The following is a 26,137-nucleotide window of genomic DNA, read 5'->3' as shown; positions in this document are numbered from 1 at the left end:
AGTGTGAGAAAGGAACTATTGGTAATTTCAATATGTAGTTCTTCATCGAAGAAGTTAATAAAACATTATGTAAAAAAGAGAACATTGGAAAGAAACAGGGTTAAAAAAAAAAGACATTATCTGCCAAGATGTATTGGACTGAAGTAAATTAAAGATTGTCTCTTATGTGATTTTATTATTTGCATTGAACTATGTAGCAGGATATTACTTTCTGAGTATTTATTAATTTATCTCATTTGAGTCAGTTCTATATAAAAAAAAATGGACACTATTTTCATAGAAACGATAATAAACGTATTTGCTGCTTGTTATTTGCTTTTATATAAAAAATTTAATTTATTTCACTATCCAGAAAAATATCAGCTTTATCAAAATATTTGTTGATTAGATATATTTATCATTCTGTGGAATTTCCACAGTTCTTGCTAGTATAAAATAATTTACTTATTTGTTTCGTAAAAATTTTTTTTCCTTCTTTTTTTGTAATAACACCATGCTAATAGCTTTTTCTTTCACTATTTACTTGAACTCATATTACAAATGTTATTTTTAACTTTTCTTTCAAGGCAAAACTGCAAACATAACTATATTTGCAATGTTTTTTTTTTTTTAAAATATAAAACTTAACAGATAGCACTGATTAAATATGGTAGTGTGTGTGTAAATATAATATAATAATGTTTGCATCAATTATATATAATTTATGCAAACATTATTGGCTACATACGTGCATACATGTTTCAAATTATTTATTAAAAATCCAGTCTTTTCAGACTATTTTTAAAATGGATAAAAATGGCCGGAAGAAGCTGAATTTTGATTAAATGAAATCGCAGCTGAAATGTGTGTGCACATATGTAGCCAAAAATGTTTGCATAAATCAAAATTATACCATAATACGCCTCCACCTGTTATAGAGAACTATCTTATAAACACTTCAAGTTTCATTGGCTTAACATCTAGGAAATAACAACAATAAAAGTACTAAGAAAAGTATCTTGTACCACTTCAGGAAAAGGCCAAAATATCATCCTGTGTAGTTATTTTCCAATACAGACATTAGTTTGGAGATATACAATTTTTTTTATATCGATATCCAGAAGGAACAAAATGAAGATAATTTTTTTTATATAAAATGTACCTATAAAAAAAATAAAAAAAGAAAGATAAAAAGTCAATAGGCTGAGGTCTGAACAGAAATATATTAATTGTTGTTTCTAAAATGTCTGGCTGTTGGTGGTAGCCATCTTAGAATAGATCACATGACAATGGTCGACACGGGGGGAGTAGGGAGGACTAAGGAGTGGAGAAGAAAGGGCAAAAGACAATAGTCCCCCCCTCTCTCTCTCTCACCCTTTTCCATCTTCTCTTTCTCTTCTGATCCCCCTTTTCTCCACAAGGGCACGCCAGCTAAAATGGCATCCAATTCACTCAGTAAACCTACTCAAGAAAACAAGAATAGATAAATTTAGAAGGATTTTGATCAGCATTATCAATTACCTTCACCACCTCCCATCGCCCTACCGATAATGGATGCCCATATTGAGGAGTCAAGATGTTTTTGGCAGGTGTTTATCCAACTAAAAATGTGTGCATGGACGGTGAAAAAAAAAAAACTTATTAGATCACTAGTTGTACACAGCCGGCGTTGCCCGGGAAGCAATCGAATCATCTTAGTTTTTTTTAATTTTCAATTTTGTATTTATTTTTAAATAAAAATAAATAAAAATCGGTGTTTTATAATAAACACAAAAGTCATACGTAGCAAACTAAACTTTTCTTATATATATATATATATATATATATATATATATATATATATATATATATATATATATATATATATATCACATGGTAGTCACCACATATCAAGACATCCAAGTTGTAGTCAGGTGAGAAACGGGCAAACGGAAGAGAGTTCCACAGGAGTGCACTTCTAAGAAAGAAACTTTGTTCATGGAATCTACGTTTTGATTTAGGCACAGATAAAGAATGAGGAAAATTATTGACTAGCAGGCCGCTTGGCGTTGCTTGGTCATAAAATGTACTTAAATAATGCCAATTTTGTATTTATTATTATAGAGCTAATCCACTATTGATTATTATATTGTACCCAATATATAGTACTCTCTGCCCGGCTTTGTCTGGTCGTATAATATACTTAAATATGTTTACATTTATGCAGATTTCGTATGTATTACTATAGAGCCAATTAATTCTGTATTGATTATTATATTGTACCCAATATATAGTAATGATTTTAAAAGTAATATATGTATATCGAGCAATTCTTATTGAGGTGGGATAATACTTATAGAATATTACTGCCAGTAATATCTTGTAAATCTTATAATCACAGGTTTCCATACCAGCTGATTGTTGGATAATTTTATTCTGAAGTATATATATATATATATATATATATATATATATATATATATATATATATATATATATATATATATGACTTGAGTGTAATAAATACAAACGAAGACATTTAATCTTATACTCAACGAATTTTTATCTACAGACTTAAAATTTAGTATATAGCATATTCAGGCATGTGGAAAACTTTAATCGGTTTCCATTTAGAAAAAAGGGCTGCTAAGGGATCAAAATTGAAAAATTGGTATGTGGGGGGAGGGGGGCATTCATCGGATTTTTATCTAACTGTCAACTTATTTTTATTTTTTTATTTTTTTTTACACAGGTCACCACTTATCAAGGCCTGGAAGCCACTCAGGGATAAGGGTTATTGTAAGTACAGTACGTTAGTGTGGATATTTAATAAAGTGTCTACTTAAGGGGGCGGTTTATCAGGAATTTGTTTACGTTGAACTTGAAGACATCCAAGTTGTAATCAGGAGGGAAGCAGGCAGACGGAACAGAGTTCCACAGGCATGCAGTTCTAAGAAAAAAGCTTTGTTCATGGAATCTACGTTTTGATTCAGGCATAGATAAAGAGTGGGGAAAGTTTTTTGACAGTGGATTCAGCTAGATGGGTGTTTTTCGGAAAAGATTGGCGAGAGGGGGGGGACTAGAGATTGGAGTTCAGACGAGCACCTGCCATGGAAATAACGATAAAACAAAGATAGGCTTGCAACGTCTCTTCTGTGGGAGAGAGGTTGCAGGGAAGAGAAAAGGGCATCCCCCACTAAGCCACAAAGTCTATTTTGTACTCTGTCAAGGCAGGATAGGCTGTTTTTAGCAGCTCCTGCCCAGATATGGCAGCAGTATTCCATCCTTAGACGTACTTGGCTTTTATATAGATAGAGAATTGCATCAGTAGTGAGATATCTTCTGGAGCGGTAGAAGGATCCCACCATCTTTCCAGCGACCTTGGCAACAGACTTGATGTACGTGTTCCATTTCAGATCAGGAGTGAAGGTAAAGCCCAAAAGCTTATCAAAACATGGGGCTTCTCCTAGAAGAGAGCTATCCATTTCAATTGATGCCAGATGGGGATCAGAGCGTTGATGATGTAAAGATAGGAGTTTGGTTTTTGATGCATTAAAAGGTAACCAGCCACATCTTCCCCAACTGAATCACTCGTTAGAGATCAGAGGAGAGAAAATCAGAGAGAGCTTTGTCATTTACAGCCTTTGATGTGTTGCCGTAGATGGTCGTGTCATCAGCATAGATGTCAACGAATGATTTAAGTATGTGTTTAGGGAAATCAATCATTGATGTAGATCAGGAAGAGAGTTGAGCCCAGGATGGACCTTTGAGGAACTCCCGCATTAATACTGCAGGCCTCTGATTTTTGTCCATCAACCACTACTCTTATGAGCCTATCAGAGAGAAATGATTTGATGATAGAGAATATTTCCAGTTATACCGTAGCTGGAGATCTTGTGAAGTAGGCCTTTATGCTATACCTTGTCGAAGGCCTTTGATATGTCAAGAGCAATTGCCCTGGAAAGGAAGCCTTTGTCAAGAGATTCACTAATCCTATGAGATATAACCGTTAGCACATCTGCGATAGATCTTGCAGAATGGAAACCATATTGTGTGTCACTAAGGTTATTTCTGCTGAGGTGGTTGACTATTTCTCTATTTAATATGGATTCCAGCAACTTACTCATGACACACAGGAGACTTATTGGTCTGTACTGAGAGGGAGATGATTTATCACCTGAGTTCTTAAATACAGGGCATACTGATGAGGTTTTCCAGGGTGTTGGAAAGCACTTCTCCTTAATGCAACGTTCAAACAGTTTTGTAAGTATGGGAGCAAGTTCTGGTTGAAGCTTTTTTAACACTAAAATTGTGATGCCGTCAGGGCCAGTAGCTTTACTGGAATCAAGGTTCTTGATTAGCTTGGCAACCTCATGCACAGATATTTGTATGTTACCTTGTGTGTTCTGTGTTATAGGAGGAAATATGGGAAGTTGATGGCCTTCGTCGCATAGGATAGAATTAGCTGCAAAGTTCTTGGCAAGTAGTTTGGCCTTGTCTGAAGCTGACGAGATGACCTCTGGTCCGTTGATAATGGTTGGGATAGAACGCACACTTCTCTTCAAGATCCTATTTGTTATTTGCCAAAACTGGTGGGAACCAAGCCGCTTATCAGCTACTTTGGATTTAACAGACTGGGCATATAGCTCTCTTGCATTTTTTATTACTCTTTTACAAATGTTTCACAAATGCACATGTGTGAATGGTTCATGTGACAGATTCCCTAAGTAGTTTTGAAAAGGCTTTCTAAAGATCATATCAAGCTGGCCTAGTGATTATCGTACTTGACCCACTGTTTTCAGGTTTTGGTTTCGATCTCAGCTTGAGTATTTTTTTTTTTTTTTTTTTTTTTTTTACTTACAAGAAGTGAATTGTTTGAAAAAAGGAATACTCGCATGCACATGTCTCAGTTTTGTATGAATTAAAATATAATATTTATGCATATTTTACGACCTGGCAACGCCGGGGCACCTGCTAGTAATATATATATATACACACACACACACGGTATATATGACACTAATTTAAAGTTGTTCAAATTTTAGTTTCTTTTGCCTGTAGTAGGAGTTGAAAGAGGTTGGGGAGATTAGGGTTAGGGTTGTAGATGATGTTCGGGGTTCCTAAAGAAAAAAAAGTTAGAAAACAAGAATCCACATAAAAACTAAAAATGGTTATATAAATTTTACCAGGGAAGACAATGGAAGTGTTCCTGAATCTCTAAGTGAACCCCTGAAAACTTCAAGTACATTCTATTTTTATGGAATTTAAATCATATGTATGAAATTTTCTAGGGAAAACGATGGAAGTTGTCCTAAACTTGTACGTTAGGCTTTATGTCTCAAAGATCTACACGGTCCTACCTGTAAGTGAGTCATGGGAAAAGGAACCTGTTAAAATCTCAAATATGTATATCGAATTTTAATTAAATCAAAACCATATATATATACTAGCATTTCAGCCCGGTGTTGCCCGGGTGTTTGGAGATATGTTGAGCAAAAAAAAAAAAAAAAAAAAAACCAAAAAAAAAAACGCGGTAAATTTTTTTTTTAACTTTGACCCCTATTATGACCCTTTAAATTTTATTGTTTTAGGCTCAAATCAAGTTATTAAGTTAGATCCATGTCCAAGGAACCTATATCTAAAATTTCAAGTGTTTAGATCCAAAATTGGCGGAGAGTTTAGTAGAGTTCTCAAAGGTCAAATCATTGAACCTTAACCCCTAAAGAGCCAAATTTCTGACTGAAAACCGATTACAAAGATTTTCCCAAATCTCAGTACCCTGTATATCAAATTTTGAGTCTGTAGACTGAAAATTGACAGAGTTATTGTGTAGGAAAATGTACACAGACAGACAAACACATACACTTTCACTTTTATAGATATATTAGACACTAATTTAGAATTTAATTTAGAGTTTTCCAAAATTTCAATTTCTTCTGCCTAAGGGGTGATGAAAGAAGAGTGGGCCAGTAAAAATAAAATGAAAAACAGACGGTTATGTGACGAATAAAAAAAAAGTGTTCCTTATTAAATTCCAAACACCGTCGAGTCTTCCTGCCAGTAGGTTAATAATAAAAAAAAAAAACTAGTCGTGTAAAGGAAACACTTTATGACAGACTTCTCTTTGGTCTGCCAACATTGATATGCTTACACACTTTCGAACTGTGTTTATTATTAACAAACTGTCTCTACCTTGTGTTGCTAGGGAGTCGTTTTACTTTCAATTTTGTTTTCCCCAATTGATTTTCCTATCAAATCACATAACTACTTTCGATTTCTAGTGTGAGTTTTATATTTATAAGAAACAAATAGTTAACGTTTCTGAATTTTCAAGATGAGGATTAGTTATTCGTATTTATCGGGCTACTGTTTTCATCTTGAGTGTCATTTTCACAACATGTTGGTCGATGTAACCTTCGACTTTCTTCAGGTGTATCTTGTCGAACTCGGGAATTCGCAATTTCAAGCAGAACCCTTTATTTACTTCACGGATGTAGCAGGCTTTAATTCCATTAGCCATTACTGGATAGAAGTCCTAAGTAATTCATAATTGTATTTTTAGTTCACCCACACTGAGAATTGAACCATCAACGTTCAGGAGAATATCTGCAAGGACCAGTAGCGCAGTGATTAGAGTACTTGGAAATATCAATTGTAAAAAGTGATATTCTCCTGAAGGTTGAAGGTTCAATTCTCAGTGTGGGCAGCTGAAAAATACAATTGAGAGTTACTTAGGACCTCTATCCAGTCGTGGCTGATGGAACGAGAGCATGCTACACCATTGAAGTAAATAAAGGGTTCCATTTGAAATTCTGTCCAAATTCCCATATTCGACAGAAACATTCCTGAGTTCGACAAGATACACCTGGAGAAGGTCAGAAGTTACATCGACCAAAACATTGTGAAAATTAGACTCAAAATGAGAACAGTAGGCTGATGAATCCAAACAATACAAACCCAGCAAAAATGAATTCTCCAAACAGAAAAATTATGTACTAGTTTCATGTTTCCTCACAAAGATTCAAATAAAGATAGAATGGAGCAAATTTAATGCAAATCTGAAATATTTTCTAATGAGTCTTTGCTCACATCATGGTCTCTAGAATAGATTTAAAATACACCAAATAAACTAAAATTTGGAGACATATTTATTAATCGATACCTATTGTTAAATTTCACAAAAGTCAGAATGGTTCTGGATATGACCATAAACTATATCCGATCATGAGCCAGGCCTCAGCTTGCAGGCGTTGGGGAGTGTGAAGCCACCCTTTGTCATTGCAATCCCAGGTCAACTCTGACCCGGAGTGGTAGTACCTGTTAGGGTCCCAACTTAGGGTTAAATAGAAACCAACTTGGAAAAAAAAAATATATATATATATATATATATATATATATATATTCTATTAAAGAAATTTTCTTCAAAAATCACTGGATTTGGCATTAAATAACCTAAAAAAGGGTTGATCACACTTCATAACGACTTTACATAAGATTAGTCTTTAGTGTAGAGTCATTCTTGCAAAAGAAAAATAGTTGGGGAGGGACAGCATAAATCCAATACGAAAAGCTTTACCAGATAAGAATTAATCCAGTCAGGATCAGCAGAGCATAGTGGTCTTTGTGTGTCAAGACGGAAAGTTATCGCTGAAGAATTCAAAGAGATCCAGTATACTTTATGAATATAAAGTGATTCTGGCATATGATTGGTGCGTTTTTCTTACCTCTGGTTATAAACAGGATTGTCCAAATCTTTGTAGTTATAAACTTTTACTATGCAAGAAGTATTACAACTAAATATAGCGAACATTTTAACCCCTTACGCCTAGCAGATGTGTTCTAAAATTCATGATCACTTAATTAGTTTAGGCATATTAATCCTAGATATATACATATATATATATATATATATATATATACACACACACACATGATTACTTCATTTAATCACATTAATAGACGAAAGTATAATTTTACGCATAAACTAAATATTTACTTCAACAGTGCTCAATACATAGGTAGAGCTAGATAGTAAGTTAGAAAAATATATATGGCAATTAAGCTACACAGAATATTCCGTGTTTCATCCACACTAGGATTCGTCAGGTTTATATATATGTTTTGCTGATACATCTCTCTCCTAGACAGGCTAAAAAAAAAAAAAGTTTCAAATCTAAAAGGTCCTGTACTATCGATCAAGCTCCAACCTCTGTCCCATCGCCACTCCTGTTCTTGTTTTACAAGTCCTTTAATGGAATGTGCCCCCTTCGATGTACATCCTCCAGACAAACTCAACAAGCAACAACTAGCGACCCCTACATTGCTGAGGTTCCTAGATAACAGAAAGCCTTCTAATAGTTTATTCCCTATGACCGCTAGAATTTGAAATTCCCTCCCTTTTTCTTGCTTCCCTAACTGTACTAGCATGCAGAAAATTAAATGTAAACAAACATCTTGCTGCTTAACTCCTCATACTCCCCTCTTAGACATGATTCCAAATAGTAGCCTCTCACGCCCAAGCAGCAATATGCCTTGTTTGATGGTATAAAAGAAAGAAAAAACAAACAAAAAAAAAAGTACACACGTTACGTTGTCTTATAATTTCATTAATATACCATGTAAACCACAAGAGATCACAGAAATACTGTTGTTATTCCATGAATGAAATTTTAATGTTAATTGCTTTTAGTATAAGAGGAAAAAGCATGTGGCAATTAATAATTAAATATGTCGGGGGGGGGGGAGGTAAGCAAATCTATGTATGTACATCACTGTCACTCTTGTTTTATACAGTACCTATCACTCTTGGTTCTGTCACTTTCTTTCTCAACAGTTGAAGGTAATAAAAAGATTGGAATTGTTCATTATATACGTGTGTGTGTGTGTGTGTGTGTGTGTACACACAAAGTTGGAATGAGAAAATTGTCGCCCTAGAAAAGACGCCATGATTTCATTTCCGTTTAATGAAACCCGGTTCTCTACTAGTTTACCAGTTGTGTACAAATTCCAAGAGCAATAGGAGCCTTCTATATGTCTGAAAAATGACACAATGCTCAATGAGTGAGATCGGAGATGTGCCACTGTACAACTCATGCTCTCTACCAATCCAAGTTATGACAACAGGACCACCATTGCTAGCACTTCAAAATGCATTACTGGATCGTCACAAATAACAGGGATGTTCCCAAAGTGATGAAAACAAACTTTCTAACCAGTGTCTTTGGTGTGGTTTTAAGTGAGGATCACACTATGCCACCTCACATCTTCGAAGTCGGCTTGAAAGTAAACACCAAAGTGTACCTGGATGTGCTGAAGAATGTGGTGATTCCCTGGTGCAATCAGGTGGCCGTCGGCAGACCATGGATGTGGCAACAGGACTCGATGCCAGTCCATAAGTTCAAAGAAACCCAGGCTTGGCTTTAGAAGGAGTGCTACGACTTTGAGCCCTTCTTTCACTAGCCCCCCCTCTTTCCCTGACCTGAACCTGCAGGACTACTTCGTTTGGTCATGCATCAAGAACATCACCAACATGACCTCCTACAATACCAAAGCCAGCCTGATTGCTGCCACCTGCCAAATATTCGCTGAGCTCTCATCTGCATTTGTAGAAAAGGTATGCTCCCAGTTCAGGACCCGTATTAAGGTGGTGATTGAGGCTGAAGACGGCTACATTGAATAGATGTCAGCTCTACTACATAATCAAATTACCTGAATTAATTTTTTTCAATAAAAGTTTTAAAATAAAGCTGTAATGCTGTTTTCTTTAAGGTGACACTTATCGTCCCATTGTGTATGTGTGTGTATGTATATATATATATATATATATATATATATATATATATTTTTTCAAGGAAGAGAGACTGAATCGAAGAGGAGAGCGAGAGAAAGAGTCAGCGAAAGAAAGAAAAGTGCTCATTTGAGATTTTGTCTGAATTTTGAAAAATTTAACTGGGTTTGCAAAGCTACTGCCTTTCATTTAAACAAACTAACTAGAACTCAATGGATAATCTAAGGGCTACTTTTTTTTTTCTTGTATATATAAAATAATTTTTTTTTTTTTTTTTAAATGTAAGGTATAACAGTAAGCGTCAATAAACTGACCCTGTCTTCATGTGTCTAAAAAGCAATCTTGAGATGTCAGCAGGCACCTGCCTTTTATTTTGCTCTTGTTCCCATTGTTTTCTTCAAGTGGTTGAACACTTTAACACCACAATGAAACAGGAGGTTATGGTCTCGTGTTTTGTTCTTTTAACCATTAGTGTTTACGTGCTGTCAAAAAATGCTTTTCATACTAGCAAGAGGAACTTGACTTTGCACAGTCGTAAAATGTGCTTAAGTATATTGTAATTCATGCAGATCTCGTATTCATTACTACAGAGCCAATTCTCTACTGAATATTATATTGTATCAAATATATAGTAGTAATTTCAAAAAATTAAAAAAAGGAAAAAATAAGTGATTCGAGTATCAGCTAGAATTAAGACATTTAGCACTCCAGCCACGTTCCCTACTGTTTGAGCTATCGACAGATAGGATTTAAAATGAAACCACTTCAAACTACGAATGAATTTGCGCATGTGCAAAAGTAATAGAAATATGTCGGCAAGTTGAAAATGAACATTTGGCATTTCAACTTGCTGACATATCTGTAAGTGTTATTCAGTCATCCAAACAAAGATGTTACTCGTTATAAACCATCCTTGGTGCATGTTTACAATTTCCTATTATTTTTAGTGCAATGTGACCAATAGTTTATCGGTTAAATATTTACACACAGACACACGCATACATCTGTTTTATTCATATAGATTAGCTATACCTATCTAGCGTTGTCCAGGATGCAGCGAAGTCATTCTAGTTAACTTATCTGTTTGTGTAGTTTCTAACTTCTAGCAAACAATTTCTAATATATCCAATTAAAAATTTATACTTTGCCCCGCAAATTTGTATTTTTTATGTAATTAGAATAGCTATTTGTGTGTAGAGATATTGAGATACAAAATTATTGTCCTCTAGATGACTCTCCTGCCCTTACCCATGGGATTTAGTTTCAAGACACATTTGTGCCATTCTCGAAATGTCATAACTATCTGGGAGTAATAATATCCAGCAATCTCAGATTTGATGATAACTTGTCTTGTGTAGTCAACAGGATTAACAAGGAACTTTACATATTGCATATCTTGTGCTACCAAATTCTTCATAAATGGCATTTACTGACTAAGCATTACAAGGCAATGATTCGGCCCCACATGGAATACGAGTCCCTAGTGTTTGCCAGAGTTGGCGGTCCTGGATATGATCTTAAACTATATCCGATGGTGAGGCCCCAGCTTACGGAGTGCGGAGCAACCCTTTAATTGCCATTACTCCCAGGTCCATTCTGACCCAGACTGGTAGTACCTGTTAGGGTCCTAACTATGGGTTAAATAAATAGAAACCGACTTAAAAAAAAAAATTTTTTTAAATATATATATATATATATATACTCTATTAAAAAATTGTTCTTCAAAATCACTGGATTCAGCATTAAATAACCTGAAAAGGGTTGATATGCAGTAAAACAAACAAACAACCAGCCAGAGTTGGCAGGTGTCCTGATTCTGTTGAGCATCTACAGCGTCATGCCATTAGATATATACTACATATTCCTTGCCGTAACTTTATTCCCTCTGGAATATATGATCTGCTTGGATTAAATCTACTCGCTGGAATGTAACAGTTGCATCTGTTGCCTACAAGTTATTTAATTGTTCTTGTCCCACAATGCACAGACATACTTAAATATCATCCTGTGCTGTGACTGATGTATGTCCAAGTAAAAGTAAAAAAGAAACAAACTACAAAACATACATCCACAAAGTTATATTCTCAATCAGTGTTGTTCTGGATGAATATTTTAGAATTTAGAAAAAAGGGAGGGGTGTCGGTCAATTGGGTCAGGTTTCATCGGGGGAGGGAGGATTTCCGGGCTACGTAGATATTTTGGAAGAAAATGCAGACTCGTTGTGCAAGGAATCTATTATATAAAGAAGAGTTGTCTGTGTGTATGTCCAGCTAGAGAGGAATGGGCTGGGCGAAGGAGAAAGACGGGTTGGAGAGAAAAGGATAAAGGGAAGACAAGAGATAATTTTTTTAATAGAAATTTGTTATATTTTTGCCTTGGGCAATGCCGGGAAACCCTGCTAGTATAAAATAAATACTACAAATTGGTGGAGGGAAGATAAAATACATTTAGTACTATTACTGAAGTTTTAAGTCTAATTGCTAACTGCTATCCAAATATCCTGACAATTGCAAAATGGCATGAAACTACAATACTGTGAAGCACCTTTTATTTTACTATCGATTTTTAATGATTATGAGACATATTCATGCATAATAAAACGGTTTTGATACTTTATCTTTTTATACATTTTTCCTCATAGTAACCATTTATCAAGACGAAAAGCTACTCAGGATAAGGGTTAATGAGATGCATAGATTATCAGTTGAATAATGAATATTATCTAAGCTAGCAGAGATGCCTGGCGTAGCCTAGTCCTAAATTACACTTAATATATTTTAATTGATGCAGAGTTCATACATATTATTATAGGGTCAATTTTCTATCGATTCTTATAAAGTTGCGATTTCAAAAATAAAAATATATATTCATATGACTTGGGTGCATCAGCCTGAATCTAAACCAAAACCAAAACTTATGAAGAAATACACATTATATATATATATATATATATATATATATATATATATATATATATATATATATATATAATTTCAGTTCCTTCAGCTTTAATCGAAAGTAGTAGTAGTATGAAAATAAGAGAAAATAATGTGACAGATGGACTGTTTTAGATATCACATAAGGTCACCTTTTGTATGAGAAAAAGAGAGAAGTATGAAAATACACTTAAAGCAAGTAAGCTAAAGAAAAACGTCCGTTTTATTCTTGGAGAAAAATCAGACTAATTTGCATTTAACATTTGCTTTCATATCCAACTATTGCTTACTGTAGATAATTTTTTTGCAAAATAATATAATAATTTCAAAAGTAAAAAACATTTAGGTGCCATCAGCTAGAATCGAAACCAATCGTTCAAAGCTGGTGACGTTACCACTGTACCAACGTGACATGCATATGAACTGATAAAAATTAAAAATAAACTAAGATGAATGTACAAAATGTTTAATAATTTTTCAAGTTCGACCCATTTTTGACCCCTTAAAAACAATTTTAACCGGCTAAAGACCTATAAAAGAACGGCCCATAAAAAATCCAATCATTTGAGGCCCCTAGCACCACTCTATGACTTTTAGTTTCGGAGGAGATTGTCTATCTTTGTATTTTCAGACTGACAGACAGACGTTTATATACTAGATTTCACACTAATCAAACATTGCCACTTGGAATGTAAGGCGCTACTATTTGGGATTGTGTTTAACAGGGGACTGTGGGAAGTTGAGCAGCAAGATCTCTGTTCACATTACATCTAAATTTCTACAGTTTATGAAAACATGGCAATTAAGCTACATAGAATTTTCTGAGTTCCTCGTAAAGACTCGTTAGCCTGACAAGTCCTCATGAGAATGAAACAGAAAATTCTGTGTAGTTTACTTGCCATATATATTTTCATAATTTAATATATGTGTGTGTGTGTGTGTGTGTGTGTGTGTGTGTGTGTGTGTGTGTGGAAATACTGAAGCAAGTATTGCATCAACATCTTGTGATAGTATGAAAATATAAATAAGCTTCTTTCAGTCATCAATTTTGATACAAGAAAAGCTGAAACAGACTGACATTCCAGAAAGAAAGAAGGGTTGGGATGAATGGAAAGCGATCAAGAAAAAAAAAAAAAAAACCGTCTGTAAACATTTCCTCAACATAAGCATAGCAACAAAAAGGTGAGAGTCGATAATTACAGGTATGTTCTGAAAACTTGAACCAACTGACACTTGGAAGCGACAATCGTTTCTTGTCTACTCCCAAATCCTACTGTGACCTGGTAGACGATTCCAGGCCTCAAAGCTGATTAGCGGCAATTTGGCCAATTGAAATAACAGAAAAACTGCAATTGATCTTTAAAGAAAGAAAGAAAAAAGACAATTTGAAGAGAAATATAAACGGACATATGAAATTAGGTTAAAAGAAATCAACCAAGTCATGATAGTCAAAGAAATTAAACAACACAGCTTATTTTGTTGATTACACACCAATCATTTTTATAAAAAAATTAAAAACAAGCCGACCATGTGGGGTACCCCTCCACGAGGGTGAAAAAATTACGTTCACTATGACTAATGTTTGTGCAAAATATTTTAAAAACTTCAACGGGTGGTTATTGAGAAAATTTAAAACAAACGAACAGACAAACTATTTTGAGGCAATTTTACCTCTATAATGTCCCCTAGTGAGGCAACCAGAGTTATCCGGGAAAATCCGTTTCAGCAAAAATTTATTTTCATCATAGCTAATATTTGAGCAAATTTTTTTAAAAATCCATGGTGTAGTTATTGAAAAAAGTGTGAATAAACAGAAGTGAATTACTAAATTCCTGCTTTGTTAAGGGGACGAAAAAAAAAAAAAGAATAAAATTTAATATAAATCACTCCAGACAAGGTGTAAAGCCATTTGATGTAAGGAACTAAAATGAAGAAAAGCTGATTATCGCAAACATAGGAGATGCCTATTGACCTTAGTCTTGAAACGACCTAGGCTATAGGTACATGGAAAACAGTCAACAATAAGAGAGCCTTTCACAAACCTGTAGCTCTTGGAAAAAAGCTACTGAAATAAGCTGTATAAAGGCATCAAAAGAGTGAACTGATGAAGACCAACCAGTCAAACGAGCTGGAACAAAGGAAGCAAGGAATAGATCAGACAATTCTGAAGAACATGTATCATAATAGTTATGAGAGAAAAGACCGAGATTAGCAACATCGAGCCCGAGAAAGAGAGAGGTTGCAGGGAAAAACAAAAGGTGAGGTGGGGGCCCCTACATTTCTGTCAATCTTATCAAAAACCCTTTAATGTTCCTGTTGCAATGCAGATTCGATTAAAACATTTGTTTTTATGAAGCACAGTATACAAAAGAATATCTCTCCCCACCCCCTTTTCATCCAGACCCAGACACTAAGGGACATTATAATGGACATGGGGCCCACTCCAGATGACAGTTAAGATACACTAAACATTAAAACGGTTTCTTAGGGTTTGTCTCTGCAAGTGGCTACCACCAATACTACATACAATTCCAGTGGCATCTGACCGAGGATGCTTGACATTTCGATTGTAATGGTTGTCAACAGCAAACGCGACTTTTCAATCTTTTAAATAAAAAAAAGTTGAACAAGTCTAATATTCGTATTATTTGAATTCTTCATCTTTACTATTCTCAACTTTAGTGTTATTTTCGAACATTTCGGCCAATGTAACCTCTGACCTTAATCCACAGGGGTAGCATGCTCTTGTTCTATCAGCCATGACCATAAGCTACATAGGTAAAAAATTGATGATTTGGGGGATATGCATTTGGGAGAGCAAAATTTTATTTTCTACCAGATATGGGGTTAAAATAATAAGATATTCGGATTCTACAGTCCCTAAATGCCCTTCCTACCAAATTTCAGAAATATTGAATAAGTGGAAGTATTTTTTTTTCTCATTTTATAAAACACTAAAATTCTGTACGGTTTCACAGCATAAATTTGGAAGCAAAATATGCAAATTTTACACCCCCCCCCCTAAAATCCGAACGGTAAGGTTTAGGACCAAATAATTTGGCAAATTTTCCTAACTCATGAAGGGGAATATTTGTGCCAAATTTCAACTAATTCGGTGTCGGTGGGTGCAGATTTGAACTTTTTGCTGGTGTTTTGACATGGAATGACCCTATAAGAAAACCGAAAAAACTAATAGGGAATTAATTAAAATGAATTATTAAAAGAATATGCAAATTACCTAGATCTTTTGCAAATGAATGCAATTTCACGACCCATATATAAGAAAGTTGTATTTTCTTTTTAAATAAATAGAAAAAAAGGGGTTTTTAATATGAATACAAAATTTTTTTTTTTTAAACTCGTAGGAGTATAGATAATTACAGTGGGGGGAAGGGAAGACAAAATCTTGTGGTTGATATCACAGCAAGAATTTGCAGACACCGTTCCTCTTTTCTAATAAACCGTTGACCGATACAGATGTTTATTGAGAGCATTTGGAATGGAGATACAAACAGAAACCATTTTTAAACTTCGGTTCATATGAAGAAATTTTAACAAAAATAATTTCTATAGCAATACCCATAGAATATAAATCGCTTTCGATAATCACAGATTTCAAGGTAGTTTTAAAATATGACTAATTTGTTAAAATACCATAATTTTGTTGGGAAATGAATATTCATTCACATGCATTAACAAGTACAGTTATATAGAAAATTTCATTGCTTAATCTTTTGTTTTAACTAAGATATAAAATTTTTATTGAAAAACTGGTGCAAAAAAATAACGAAAGGCATACGAGCTTAAAGAGGGAAAATATCCAACCATGCCGGGCACAAAAATAGCCGTAACTTCCTTATCTTTTAGTGAGATTAAAAAAATTTAAAAACATTCTCAGATCATCAAACTCTTTATATCTGCCATTATTGCTACATTTTAAGCTGTCAAAATTTTTAATGTGTATTGCTCATTTTTTTTTTAATGTGTATTGCTCATTTTTTTTTTAATGTGTATTGCTCATTTTTTTTATGTGTATTGCTCATTTTTTTTTATGTGTATTGCTCATTTTTTTTTATGTGTATTGCTCATTTTTTTTTATGTGTATTGCTATTTTTTTTTAATGTGTATTGCTATTTTTTTTTATGTGTATTGCTAATTTTTTTTGATGTGTATTGCTAATTTTTTTTGATGTGTATTGCTAATTTTTTTTTAATGTGTATTGCTATTTTTTTAATGTGTATCGGTAATTTTTTTTTTACGTGTATTGCTAATTTTTTTTTTACGTGTATTGCTAATTTTTTTTAACGTGTATTGCTAATTTTTTTTTTAATGTGCATTGCTAATTTCTAACCTAACGCATCCCATACTATTTGCCAAGCTCCAACTTGTTGCATTGCTGCAATTTTATCCTTATTTTATAAGTATTTTTATGGAATGTGCTCAAATGAGCTTGTTAAACTTATACCCACGAAATGGTAAAAAAGATGCTCAACTAGCGGCAAAATCCCACCCCTTCACTGTAAATGTTACTAAATGGCAGAAGATTTTCTACCGATTCCTTTTGGAATTCCCTTTCTACTTCTTCCAGCAGTCTCAATATGCACAAATTTAAATGTAATGTAAATAAACACCTTGATGCCCAACTCTTCACCCAGGTTGCATCTCCCCACCCCCAATTCGACCCCTACCACAAGTAACCTCTTATGCTTCAATGGTAAATATGCCTTATTCCGAATGAACAAAAATTAACAAAAAGAAAATTAAAAAAAAAATAAATAAATAAATAAAATCTGAACTGTGATTAATATGCTAAAATTTTCGACCAGACAAAGCAAAAAGCACATGGTGACATAATTTGAAAATGGTGGTCACGCACGTGTGGTAGAAAAACAAGAACAACAAAAGCTTAGACTATGTAACACGTGTCAACTCATGACAAGCATCGATGCCTACAGAATAGATACGGAAAGGAGAGCCGAGCATTGGCAACAGGCGTTGTAGCTTGTGCAGTTCATCAGGTGCAACACTCCCGCGCAGCACGTATCTCATCACACAGCTCGTCTGGTGGTGCAAAACCCCAACAGTGATTAGACATTTACACAACGTCACTGTCAAGGTGGCCTTTGCAGCGTTTGAATTGGACATATTCAGATCACAGTCCATCAGCAAAATTATGGGGGTGAGTGTGGAGGTTGTGAACTAAAAATAGGCACGTTTGTGAAATTGTATTTCCAACAAGGATTTAATCACGTAAATAAAAAAAATAAAAAATTTTTTAATAGAAAATCATAATCTATCATCAAAAACTAAAATTGGAGGGCGACAGCGGCTAGATGGTTAATAATACTGACAGATAACTTGGTGGGGGCAAGTTCGAATCCAGTTTGTTCCACAGAAATACTTTCATCAAACCCACTTGCGTCCAACCTTCTGGAGAGAAGGTCAATAGAATAATACTAAAACTTTGAAGACCTTGATTGCTTGTTTGCGCGTGGAATGTTTTAGATATTTAGAAGGAAGTATGAGACAAGAGTGATAGGAAGAGAAGGATAGAGGAGAAAGAGGAAAATAGAGAGAGTAGAAGTGGTAGAAGCAGTAACAATGCAAGAGGGCAGTAACAGAATTTAAATAATGGAAATAAACAAACTACAAAGATTAAATTAGTAATAGCAGCAACATAAAGAGGATAAATAAATGATGTAAACAAAGAAAAAAGAAAACTTAATTACAGAACATAAAAATGGTAATAAAAATGATTTAATGCTAGGAGCAAGAATACACAGGGATCCTTACCAGGCAACACTGGGTGGACTTTCTAGTAAGCTATAATCATGTACATTCCTCCATTTCTCCTAAGCACTAACCCAGTCTAATTATACTAACTCAACAATAAGTGATATGCGCATCCTATCCATGTTCGAACATGTTCTTTTTCAGTTGTTCCTTTTCTCGATGTTCCTTCTTCTGCAGACTTCTACATGCAACTCATTTCTTCCTTTCTTTCTTTCTATAACGCATTTGTTACTCTCATTTTTTTAATGGAAATCACTCCAGACAAGGGATGAAGTCACTTGATGTAAAAGAGCTTTATATAATAATAAAAAAAAAACCCAAAAAAAAACAGCTGATAAATACGAGATCGATAGATTCCGACCTAGAAAATAGCAATTCTTCCTCCTTTGTCAGAAACATCACTCATGGAATGTGAGGACTAAACGACGAAATAAGGGAAGATAAACCTAATGTCTATTTTGTACTTATTTTAATCCATATTTAATATCCTATAGATACACCCAGACCATTACTACTGGTTTAGTGTTAATAGACTGGACTAGTGCTCAGGAGAGATGTAGAACAATTAGAGGTTATTTAGGCCGTTTGTGATTATATCAGGATAATTTTTATAAAATTCTGAAATAATGAAATCGTTGTGTGCAGTGCTCTGAAGGTGCACTGCAACTCGTCAAAAGTGGGCGTACGGTACATAGGATAGTGTACAATTGTCAGGGAAATAAATAGTGTAAAATTAAAGACATATACGCATGCACCAATTATATATGTGTGTGTGTGTGCATGTATATATGATAGCTCCCTTCAGTCTTGACTGACTATGGATACCCACTGTAAGGGTGCCTGTGTGTTAAATTTTTGTGGCAAGAGTTGCGCTATCTCTAACTTTTTTTTTTTTTTTTAATTACATTTTCACCCCAAACAAGGCACATTGCCACTTTGGTGTAGGGGGCTACTATCAGGGGCAGGGGCTACTGGGGCACTATGTTGGGATTTGGGCAGCAAGACGTCGGTTCACGTTACACTTGAACTTCTGCACGTCAGTACAGTTAGGGAAGCAGGAACCTGGAATGGAATTCCAGAGTCTAGCGGTTCTAGGGAAGAAACTACTGGAGTAGAAAGATCTTTTACATCTAGGGATCTCTATTGTGTGGGGGTGAGATTTAGCTGCCTGTCGGGTTTGTCGAGGGTGTCTACGTCGTGGGGGCACAAGTGTCTGCAGTTCGTCAGAGCATTCACCATTAAAATACTTGTAGAACAGGCAGAGGGATGCAACGTTTCGTCGATGGGACAGAGGCTGAAGCTTAGATGCCAGTTCAGGGCTTATCCGATTGGAGACTCTTTTGAACTTTGTCTCGGAGCGAGAGACTAGTAGCAGATGCACCAGCCCAAATGTGACAACAATACTCCATACATGAGCGAATGGTGGCCTTATAGAGGTACAGGATACTTTCAGGTGTCAGTAGTTTTCTAGCACAGTAGAGAGAGCCTACCTTTCTCTGGAGTTGATATTAAATATATATGTATGTATGTATGTATGTATACACAGATAATGATATGTAACAATGTTTAGATGCACTACAACTCGGTGAAAGTGCATATAATGATAATGTACAATTGCCAGGGAAATGAATAGTGTAGGAATCAAGATATACACATGTGCATGTATATAAATGGGAGCATCTGGTTTAGTCTTTGACAAATTTTCGGAAAGCATTAGAATTGTAAAGGATGCAGTAGGACAATATCCAACAAATCATGCAGAAAGTTTTAAGTTTCAGTAATTCTGAAAGTAAAAAAAAAAAAAAAAAAAAAAAAAAAAAAAAAAAAAAAAACTGTTTCCAAAAGTCATGGGAGCAGTGCTGTTTTCCTATTTTGTAGGCATGTCCATGTGCGTTAGACACATGGATCTTAAAACAGACTCTCAGAATGTTTGTTGGAAAGATGGTTAATAATTTTGTGGGTGCTTACCAAGTCACTTGTTAAACTACAAAGCTTCAGTAAATCCAAGTCCAGGGAAACGAGGTGTTCAGAGTACAGCAAGTGTCTTATGGAGGGTATTTGCTTCATTTCGAGGCATTCAATGTTCTGATCAAGATAAGGGTTCCAGACAAATAATGTGACTCAAGTGTGGTCACACCATTGCTGTACAGAACTGGCCGAGTGATGCCAAACCTATCTTGGTCTCCCTGACAAGTTTTAAAAACATGTTTTAGCCAATCCAAATCGCTATCAATAATAAATGTGCAGGTCACATTCCCAAGAAGGCTGCTCTTGATATTAGTTTTGTTGCAAAGTCACAAAAGATTGAGGTCAACAGATAAATGTTATTTGACAATGCAATTTACAGCGAAATCATGCGTCATTATGACACGATTCAGACTTTTCCAATTAAAATATTTAACTAGTTAAAGCAAATGGTTTACAAAATCAATTAAATGACAGTGATTTTTCTTTTATGGAAAAATAGCATTACCTTTTTTTTTTTTTTTTTTCCATCTGGAAATTACTTATTATAAAGCAAGTTAAGATATATATATAAAAAAAATCAATCGGCACATTTAGAAGAAAAAATATAAATAAAAATAAAGTTAATGTACCCAGTGTGATCTGGGAACGAAATTTTTGTTACGTTTTTCGCATCGTGTAAAACAAAACCAAATAAGAAAGAAATAAGTAAAAGTATGAATAATGTACCTATTTACTATGCCTTTTTAACGTGGAGAAAAGGTACAAAAATAAAAATTGTCTCAGTCGTGAAGGATTTCTCCTCCACCGAAAGAGAACAAGAAAATGAAGTGCAGCATCTGAAGAACAGATACTACACTTTGATCTTGGCCCAAAAGCCAAGAACGTAGTGATATCTACAACTACTTTTTTTTTTTTTTTTGATATCATGACATTGATTCAGACTTTTACAATTATAATTAGTTAACTAGTTAAATTGGCTGGTTTACAAAATCCATTAGATGACAGAGAAACTAACTAATGCAGGAAGAGAAAAAAAAAAAAAAAAAAAAAAAAGGATAACCATAACATTAAAACTAATATAACACCAATAGAAACAGAAGATATCCGGTGGATTGGCTTACTGCATAACTTGATTGACACACACAGTAATGTTTAGCATAAAAAATAAAAAATTATAATTGATATATGGTTTTTGTTCTACATTAATCAAGAAATTTCTATGGGTTCTGAGAGTGAAAACTTTAACCCGTGTAAATTGATAATTCAGTTAGTATGCCAGAGAAAAATATAAGAAAACACATAAACAAAAAATATGTGTAGAACTTAAAGTTGGACAAAACACATTGATACAAACACAATCTGTGGTTTTAATATGGTAATTTCTTCCAGAAATTTCTTTGGTAAAATCCTTGTGATGGTAAATTCCATGGAAGTGACAAAAAAAAAAAAATGTTTAAATAAAATAAAAACTTTAAAAGTTTTTTTTTTAAACAAACAAAGAAAAAAATGGATTTAAAAGATTAAAATAAAAAATTTAATTCAATTTTTTTTTTTATAAATAATTAAAACAAAAGTTTTTGAATTGAAATTTAAAAAAAATTTTTTTTTCATATTGAAAGAAAACAAAAAATTGCAATTAAAAGTATTTTAAAATATGTATCTTAACTGAAACAAAGAACCACAAACTTTATTTTAAGCAGAAACTGTAAATATTGATACAATTTCTTTAATGAATTTGTTTCCTTCTCAGCAAATGGGTAATCCAATGTATCCTTTTTATCATCGTGTCTGCTAGATAGGAAAACAAACCACCAAGAAATGTAATAGAAATTAACAATTTACAGATAATCGAAGGAAAAGTTGACATACCGCAATGTCGAGTGAAGGCTTGTGGTTTGATGACATTGTGACATGTATCACATACTACGAGGTAAAGTTCATCCTTTGTTGGACATAATCCATATAAAGGCATATCTGAAAGACAAAAAAGAAAAGAACATTAGCAATTAACGAGTCGGGTTATTTTGCTTTATGGCATATAAACCCTTTTCAGATTATTTTATGCCAAACAGTTATTTCGTAAAAGTTACTCTGCTTCAAGCTCATCTCGTATCTACAAATACATATACCCGCCAAGGAAATGCTCGCTTCCATTGATTACCTATCAGAGGTAGGGAAAGCACTCATTGCCATTGAATACTTTTTCCTTGGATAAAATCCAGTCATAAGGAATTTCCTGATACAAGCCTATTGCAAACACCCTCTCAAAGAACCGGACTCTTGGTAAATATTGATTTTCTGATATTATATTTTGACCCAAGTAAAATATTATATTTTCTCAAACTCTCTTAAAACACAATGAAAGAAACTAACAAAACCCTGCCTTACCCCCCTTACACCTTTTTTCTTGTAAATATTTGGTTCTATTGCTTATCTGTTCAATTTTTTCCCCCTCTTAAACTCCTCCTTTTAGCAATTTTTTCAATGTGTGTCTACCCCTAAACATTATCCCATAGGAGGAGGAAGGAGCATCGGTTACCTATCAAACTGAAACTTTCAAACAAAAACAGAACACTTCCATGGGAGTAGCATGTTCTTATTCCATCAGTCACGACTGAGTAGAAGTCCTAAGTAATTCACAATTGTGTTTGGAGTGTCACCCGTACTGAGGATTGAACTTTCAACCTACCACAGTGTTGGGGAGAGGCTATTTCACTTCCATCAGTTATCCGCTGAGATGGGAATGCTCTTGCTTCCATTGGTATTCATAGTATAAATGTATGCGTTACTGCAGAATGTAGTTTCGGAGCATACTAAATCATTTACTCTGTAGATGGGACCCTGACAAGCACTACCACTCCACAAAGCTCCCAAATTGGGGAATCACTATCAGATGCGTTTTCATGTCAGTCAGGACAGATTGGATTTAGTGACAGATATGACAACTATGAGAGGACCGACTTTGTAGCATGCTAGTTCTGTATATAGCATTCCCCCTCCCCCATTTATGGCATATCAGCCCTTCAGTGCAGACAGGACGCTTGTTTCAACTAGTTATTAAAGATATAAATGCGTCTATATGCCACTGGATGCAGGTTCAGGTCATAGCAAGAGCAGATTCTATTTTTGACCCCCTTAGGTGGGACCTTGATAGTACTCTCACTCTAATGAACCTGTGAGCAATACGCACTAATAAGTGATGCTTCTTGTTCAGAATTCCTCCTATGCAGAAATAAAGTAAAATCTGCACGATGCACATACCCGTAACGAACTGAAAATATTGTTAAGATAAATCATAAATTGATCAAGTGGTTTTACTTTCAAGTACAAAAAAGATAAAATGCTATGAGTAACCAAAGAGCGATTGTTTTACCAATCATTTTGAAAAAAAAAAAAAAAAAAAAAAGAGGGGGGGCATAACTCAATAATTCAAACGTGTGAGATTTATGTTGTAATGCATACCAATTCCCATTAAATCACTTACCAATGATTTTCTTTATAAAAATAAAACTACTTGATCAATTTACATAATTTTTGGAATATGATACTTTCGTTTTGTCACATCATACAGATGTTTCTTTGTTTTTGTTTTTCAATATAGGGAAAAATCTGGACAACAATCGACGTGGCTCCAAAACTTATGTAAATTGGTGAACCTCACCATCCAATGAAGTGATTGAAGGAACTCATAATGGTTCAAAAGTAAAACCAAGAGAACATTAAAAGGTTTCTTCGCATCTTTTTGAAAGATGGTTCTGTTCACTTCATTGAACATGTTTAGGTTTATGGCTTGTGATAATATCATTGAATATCAACGCAACATTTGAGTTGGTTTGAATCAAGAGATTTCAAGTTTATTTAAAAAGAGGTGATTTTGTTTGTTTCATCAGACTCAACTTTGAAATCTTCCTCACCAAATTAGAACAATGTTTCATGAGTATCTATTTTGGTTGGTATCATGCTTCATGTGAGCAGGTTTATATTTAAATATCCATGCACACGAGTTTCATCACTATACAACTCATCATCATGGCTGAACCTAATAAGATTCAAAAACAGACCTCAGAGTCTGGATCCTGAAGCTCTACCATTGAACCAATCCCTGCTAGTAACAAATGTATCACCTTTCTTTGTAGATGTCATTTAGTTATTTTGACTGCACTACCTAAATAGAAATAATTTTCCCCTCACCAATGTGATGTTCACACACACACACACACGCGTTTTTAATATAATTATCTATGGACACCTGTTTCATCGTTATAGAGCTCATCAGTGTGGTTGAATATATATATATAAAACTTTTTTATCTAATAATCAGGGCATTAAATATTTATTTGTACAAAGATTGGCTTCATCATGTGAGTACATGTGTTATCTTCCACACCTGTTTTTAAAAATTAGATTGTCACCAATGATAAAATGCAGATTAAAAAAAAATTTTTTTTTTAATAATATATATATATATATATATATATATATACATAAATAATTGAAAATTAACTCAGACTCCATCCATTTTAAAAACAAATTATTCCCAAACCAAATGCTATCGTCCCCAATTAAAAAAAAACAAAAAAAAACCTATTCATTTCATTTTCATGTAATTGCAATACTCAATTTAAGCCTTCAGGAAATAAACGTTGATTAACTCAGAATTAGTATAATGGATTTATTGGTTACTTTATCGAACAAATATCGTTTGAATTTTGGAGATGAGGATGGATTATTCGTATTTGGATTCTTTGGACTACTGTTCTTATTTTGAGTGTCATTTTCACAACTTTTTGGTCGATGCAACCCCTGATCCTAGTTGAACTCTGGAACATTTTTTTCAAACTTGAGAATCTGCATGGAATAATTTCTCCCACTCTTTATATGTGCCTAAGGCTAAACGTAGATTCCATGAACAAAGTTTCTTTCTTAGAACTGCACGCCTGTGAAAGTGTCTTCCGCCTGCCTGCTTTCCAGCTGACTACAATATGGTTGTCTTCAAGTCTAACGTAAACAAGTTCTTGATGAGCTGTTCCACTTAAATCAACAAATTTACCAAATTTCTATTACTAACGATTACTATATCGCCCAATTGACTACTGTAGACTCTTTAACCCTTATCCTTGAGTGGCCTCTGGGCCTTGATAAGTGGTGATGCCTATGTAAAAAAAAATAAATAAATAAAATGAATTAAATTTTATCAAGTACTTTATCCACTACGCTAGGAGTCTTTACTAAAAGTTTTATTACAATGGGATAATTTTGATTTAAAAAAAAAAAAAATAAAATAAATTTTTTAATCAAAAAAAAAAAAAATGAAGATATTGGTCAGTTTACAGGAAACCAACATCATTGACGAGAGAGTGGGGTCACATGTGTCCTTAGGCCTGACACTTTCCCATAACTTTCAGCTTTACCTCATTAATCAAACAATATGTAGCATAAAATCAAATCAAACTTAATAAATCTCATAAATCACAATTATAATAACAGTTCAAGCTATTGTAATAATTATCGGATTAATAGAGAGATTATTACATAAAAAGATGATTCTTTTCAGAAAGACTGAAACTAGAAACATTCCACTTACTGCCAAATAACATACCAAAATTATGAAATATTTATACAAATATTACTTATCAGTAGATTAACTGAGCGAGTTCAAGGGCAAAGGGTTCAGGTGAAGCAGACGAAAATTATT

General features: G+C 34.1%; 1 protein-coding gene and 1 pseudogene across 2 annotated transcripts in view; both read right to left on the bottom strand.

Annotated features, from left to right (window-relative positions):
- Nucleotides 1–26,137, bottom strand: part of LOC145252770 (uncharacterized) — a 405,119-nt gene that overhangs the window by 263,390 nt on the left and 115,592 nt on the right. Inside the window, exon 4 of one of the 2 annotated variants that reach the window (XM_080112682.1) lies at nucleotides 22,312–22,416. In XM_080112682.1, coding sequence (XP_079968808.1) covers nucleotides 22,312–22,416 — 105 coding nt within the window. Of the gene's footprint in view, nucleotides 1–20,442; nucleotides 20,941–22,311; nucleotides 22,417–26,137 lie in introns of those variants that run through there. The other variant, XM_080112683.1, reaches the window with a different exon arrangement.
- Nucleotides 21,197–21,329, bottom strand: LOC145253063 (U2 spliceosomal RNA; annotated as a pseudogene).

The sequence above is a fragment of the Euprymna scolopes genome, chromosome 29 (assembly GCF_053919585.1).
Source record: "Euprymna scolopes isolate OS-2025 chromosome 29, ASM5391958v1, whole genome shotgun sequence".
Classification (NCBI taxonomy): domain Eukaryota; kingdom Metazoa; phylum Mollusca; class Cephalopoda; order Sepiida; family Sepiolidae; genus Euprymna; species Euprymna scolopes.
Note: the sequence above shows the minus strand (reverse complement) of the source record. Positions and strands in the feature narration are given on the sequence as shown.